Source organism: Coffea arabica, chromosome 10e (genome assembly GCF_036785885.1).
Source record: "Coffea arabica cultivar ET-39 chromosome 10e, Coffea Arabica ET-39 HiFi, whole genome shotgun sequence".
Taxonomy (NCBI): Eukaryota; Viridiplantae; Streptophyta; class Magnoliopsida; order Gentianales; family Rubiaceae; genus Coffea; species Coffea arabica.
Genome location: NC_092328.1, coordinates 14,145,082 through 14,150,745, shown reverse-complemented (window position 1 = coordinate 14,150,745; position 5,664 = coordinate 14,145,082). Strand labels below are relative to the sequence as shown.

At 44.1% G+C, this 5,664-nt stretch overlaps 1 protein-coding gene across 1 annotated transcript; it reads right to left on the bottom strand.

The window, feature by feature from the left end:
• Positions 1 to 1,239: 1,239 nt before the first annotated feature.
• On the bottom strand, positions 1,240 to 3,057 carry LOC113711316 (uncharacterized). The gene has a single exon (XM_027234479.2). It carries the CDS (start codon positions 3,055 to 3,057, stop codon positions 1,240 to 1,242), a length of 1,818 nt encoding a protein of 605 aa, XP_027090280.2.
• Positions 3,058 to 5,664: the final 2,607 nt, after the last annotated feature.

Genomic DNA, 5,664 nt, shown 5'->3' with positions numbered 1-5,664 from the left:
AATTGTACTTTCGCAACCTTTCGAACAGTTTCTTCAAATCAACCAAATGGTTCTCTGCTCTTTTAGACTGGTTATGATGTCGTCCACGTAGACCTCCATCTCCCGGTGGATCATGTCATGAAACAGGGTGGTCATGGTCCTTTGATAAGTAGCTCCGGCATTCTTTAGACCAAATGACATCACTCGGTAGCAAAATGTGCCCCAAGGGGTGATAAAAGCAGTCTTCTCCCTATCCTCTTCTGCCATCAAAATCTGGTGATACCCAGCGAAGTAATCACAAAAAGATTCAATCTCATGCCCAGCGGTATTGTCCAGGAGAATGTGAATATTTGGCAGATGAAAATCATCTTTAGGACTGGCCTTATTGAGGTCTCTATAATCCACACAAACTCGCACCTCTCCATTCTTTTTTGGAACAGGGACTGGATTCGAAAGCCAAATAGGGTAATGGGAAACAATGATAATGTTGGTTTTGAGCTGTTTTTCAATTTGTTCTTTTATTTTGAGGCTCATGTCTGGTTTGAATTTTCGGGGTTTTTATTTTACGGGTGGAAAAGTGGGATCTGTGGGCAACTTATGCACTACCACATCAGTTGAAATACCAGTTATATCATCATAGGACCATGCGAATACATCCTGGAACATAGTCAAAAATTCAAGCATCTCCTTTTTCTGCCCCTCATTCAAATGAATACTAATTTGCACCTCCTTAACTTCATATTTAGTGCCAATGTTAACCTTTTCTGTTTCTTCCAGGTTCGATTTTGGTTTCTCCTCATATTGTTCAAAATCCTTTGCAAAAGAATCAAATACCTCCTCATTATCACTCTCGCTTTGGAGCTCGGATTCCCAGACCTCCAAGTCGTGAGTGATATAGAGATTGCCATTATCGAATTCCAGAATAGTGATATCCAAAGGGTCAAATGGTTTTATTTTTTGCCATCTGAAAGAATTAACGAACGTGGGATAATAAGCAAACAAATATGCAACAAACAAATGGACAAGCAATATGACAGCAATATAAGCAAGCGAATAAACAAATCAATGTGGCAAGAACAACTTGTGCATTTTCATAAAACCTTTGATTGAAAGCGAAAACCAAAAACAAGCGGAAACGAAATGAAACTTAACAATATTTGCAGGTACAAATTTTAGCCAAAGGTAAAGATGCTTTCATTAGCTATTTACAGATGCAAAAGTATTTTCATAAATTTGCATGAATGACAAACCTCCTTAGGTTTACCGAAACTCCTTCCGAATGGGCAGAAACTCGGCTGTCCAATTGGAAATTGATCCTTCAGGGATGTGGGGAAACTCGGCCTCATCTGGGACACTGTCTTCAAATGTCGCCCCAACGAACAATTGGGCCAAACTAGTTTCGATTCCGTCAACTGGATCAATCTCTGATGTGATCACCTCGGTTGGTCGTGGAAAAGTATAGCGCAGTGGTGGAATATCAAGGGCCTTTTGCATGCCTTCCTTCTCTGCTCTCTTGCGTTCCTTCATTTCTTTGATGTCTCTAGCGGTTGGTCGGAAAACCAAGCCGAATGAATCCTTTTTCTCCACGACTTCCACTGGCTTCAGAATTCCTTGCAAATCACGTCCCAACCCTTTGTCAAACTCATATCCTCCGTGGATCATTTCCTTAGCCATCATGACACTGGCCATTGACAAAGCTCGTTCCTCTTTTGTTATCCAACTTACGGAGACGATATCAGCTGTGCTATGAGGGGTCACTGTGGCGTTTTGGCTACCATCTTCTTCGGACCCAGAATCAGCAATCACGAGGCAATCCTCCTCAGCAAAGATAGTTATCAATTTGTCATTTACTATGAATTTCAACAATTGATGCAATGAAGAGGGCACAGCTCCGGACTTATGAATCCATGGCCTTCCAAGCAAAATATTGTAAACACTAGGAAAATGCATGACTTGGCAAGCTATTTGAAACTGTGCGGACCCCATCTCGATGACTAAATCCACTTCTCCTATAGGCTCTCTTTGTGCTCCATCAAAACCTCTAACAATGGTCCCCGAAGGCCTCAACTTGATATCTTGCAATCCTAACTTTTCTAAGGTACTCCAAGGACAGATATTAAGCGCAGATCCATTGTCAATCAACACCTTTGACAAAATCTTCCCATTGCACCTCACAGCTATGTACAGAGCCCTGTTATGTCCAATGCCTTCCGCCGGTAATTCATCATCAGAGAAAGTGATTTGTTTTGTAAATAACACGTTCCCAACCATGTGTGAGAAATTAGCAACCGAAATGTCCTTAGGGATTTGAGCTTTGGTCAATACTTCGAGCAACGCGTCCCTATGCATATCTGAAGAAAAAAGCAGATCCAACATGGATATTTGGACGGGCGACTTGCTTAGCTTCTCGACCATATTATATTCACTTCTTTGGAGCCTTTTAAGAAAATCCAAGGCTTCTTTCTCAGTAATTGTTGGTTTAGCGGGCTGCTCGGGCCTGTTTGTTTGAATCGGAACGGTAGCTCCAAACGGACTTGCAATCCTCCCTGATCTAGTGACCACTGACACCTCCTCTTTGGCAACTGACTTTCCTCCAATTTGTATGACAGATTCATTGTAATTCCATGGCACTTGCTGCAAACTCAGAACAGGCTCCTGCCCTGGGAATTCGATGACTACTGGCTCCAAAGCCTCGCTCTCAGCTGGAGTGAGATCCAAAATGAAAGGTCTTTTATCCTCCTCAAACGGTTCATCTTCTATTATGAATGGTCGGTCTGTGACCCCAAACACCTCAGCTTCCCTTGCCAATTTTTGGGCTAGTTCGCCATACTCTGCGTCGTCCAGAATGACCCCAATGGTATTAGCGTGTTCAGGTAAGGGATTCCTATTTACATTCGGCCCTTGTGCCTCCCTTTTCCTAATTACAATCTCTCCAGCTTCAATCATATCTTGAACTTTATGCTTAAGAGCCTTGCAATCCAAAGTTGAATGTCCGGGTGCCCCTGAATGATAAGCGCAGACAGCTTGCTGGTTATACCAAGCGGGCATGCCATATGGATAGGTAGGACGGGGTACCATACCAATTTTTCCGACGGCCTTTAACTGGTCATACAATTGGTCTAGAGGCCTACCTAAATTGGTAAATGTACGGCTAGGGGGTCGGTTGTAAGGTTCAAGAGGTTGAGGATGGTTGTAAACAGGTCTATTTGGGGGAGGAAATCTTGAGTTATATGGAGGGCGAGGTCGGTTTTGAGGTGGATTTGGTTGAGAGATTTGAAAAGGGGCTACAGGTGGGTTAGGATAGCTTGGGCGAGGTCGAGGGTGCTGGATATTGGTAGTATATACATGGTGCGGGTTTGAGTAATAAGGGTAACGTGGTTGGTAGGTTGGATTGGGTTGGTATCGGGGTCTGGGTGAAGGGTTCTGGTTCCAGATAAAGGTTGCATCCCTCTCTTTCTTTTTAAACTGTGGCTTTTTCCCACTGTTTCCTTGCCCTTGCAAAGCTTCTAATTGTGATTTTAAGGCAGAAACGTTAACAATTTTTCCGACTCTCACAAAATCATCCTACTCTTCGAATTTATTCACGATAGCAGCAAATGAACACCCAGTCATGCGGAAAATTTCTTCAAAGTATGGAAGATCATGCGCCTTTATGAAAGTGCGAATAACTTCATCTTCGGTCATCGAAGGCTCAACCTTGGCAGCTATCTTTCTCCATCTTTTGGCGTATGTCTTATGATCTTCAGATGATCGCCTCTTCGTGCCTTCCAAAGTAGTTCTGGTCAGTGCTAACTCGCAGTTATACTCGTATTGTCTGATGAAGGCGTTGGACAGATCAAGCCAAGTTTTCACCTCCTCTGGCTTTAAGTTTGAATACCAATCGAGGGCGTCGCCTTCTAGACTCTCCGGAAATAACCTTAATGGCAAGTTCTCGTCATCCACCGGTTTGCCCAACTTGTTGGCAAACAAACGCAAGTGTGTCTTCGGATTGCCTGTACCGTCATATTTGTTGAATTTCGGGGTCTTGAATCCCACGGGCAGCTGCACATTTGGAAACAGGCACAGATCATCGTAGTCTAACACCCCTTGCTTGCTTAAACCTTGGCTTTTCCGGATGAACTCATCGAAACGATCCAATCGCTTAAGTAACTTCAGATCAATCGGGGCAGATGACTCCCCCACTTCCGGCTTGGCTTGAACAGTGTGCTCCAGCACAAAAGGCTCTGCGGTAGTCTGATAAAAAGCTTGTGGATCCGGAGGCATGTTTGGACCACCTTGACCACCTTGAGTCTGAAATCCTTGCCCATAGGGAGGATAGAACGGAGGATTTTGAGTGTAAGTATACTGTGGGTTGAAAACTCCCTCAAAAGTGGTTTGGATTGGAGGAATGACAAATGGTTCGGATTCCGGTTGCCTGATGGGCGGAGGCTCGGGCTGCACTCCACTACTGATGAGCTCGTCGATCAACTTCTTTTGGGCGGCCATTTCAGATGCCATTTCCCCAAATTTGGTGAGTAATTCAGTCAACTGAACCCCGGGACTTGTGGTTTCCGGTTGGGCCGTTACAGCGGTCTTATCAGACGTCTCTGGCTGAGTATTCATGTCTACACGATTCCTTTGGGCTCGACTTCGGGATCGCGTTATGATGGGGTTTCGTCGAGAAGCTATGTTTAAATGTTACCTGAAAATACGAAATGGCGTGCTTTTAGATTTAGCCCTGGCTTAGCCTTTTTAACAAAAATAAAACAAAGAAAAAGAAAAAGACAAGAGTTAGTAGATGTTCCAAAAATTCGGATGCATGTCCTACGGGGGGACCCTTTTGTGCCAAGGGTAGGCCTAGCATGATGCGACACCTTCGAAATGGGACCCGTACAGACCTGTTTTTGACAACAATTCTAGATAAGTGCAGAAGAGAAATCGCTTTCATTGATAAACTGGCCAATATTTACATCATGTCACGAAGACGATTCCGTACAAGATTGCCAAAACTTCTGAACCTATCTAATACAGAGTCCTTTGTTTCCCTAGCATATGGAATTCTAACTCGTTCAGTTTGGTCATATAATTCTCCGCACTTCCTTTTCAGCTCTTGACGCTTTTCTCGTTCATTTTCATACAATTGCTTGTTTTGCTCTGCTATCCCTTTGTATGTTTCGACAGACTTACTTAACTGCAGAATTTTCTTATCCTTTGCTTCGACGATGGCCTTCAACCTTTTCACCTCCTCGGTTGGCTCATCTTGTGTTTCTTGCGTAGCGGACCTTCTCGCCCAGTCTTCGTATTGCGGAGTGGTCAATCCTCTTTGTTTGAGTTCTGGGAAGTATTGAAATCTCCCGTCATCCGATAGTGTCACCCATGCCTCGATAATCTGGTCTTTCATAGGGAGCTCGTTTGGGCACATTCCTTTACTGAAAACGACGGTAAGCTTACTCATATCAACCACAGGCGGCACCTCTTGTGTACGTCCTAACTGTCTGAGGAACCTCTTTGGAGTGTATGCGGCGATCCCTTGGGTACCCAATAGGAGAACAAAATCTGACACTTTAGTGCGGAGTATCGGTCTAAGGCAAACCGTCCAGTCTAACACCCACCTAATGTCTTGATCTGGCAACATCCCTAAGTATTTGACACATTCAACCGCATCGTTCGGCAGACCCCCTTCGTTGACTCGCTTATGATGCGTAA

What these genes read in the sequence shown, in the direction of transcription:
- LOC113711316 (XM_027234479.2), bottom strand. Translation starts at nt 3,057, where the DNA reads ATGGTACCCCGTCCTACCTATCCATATGGCATGCCCGCTTGGTATAAC.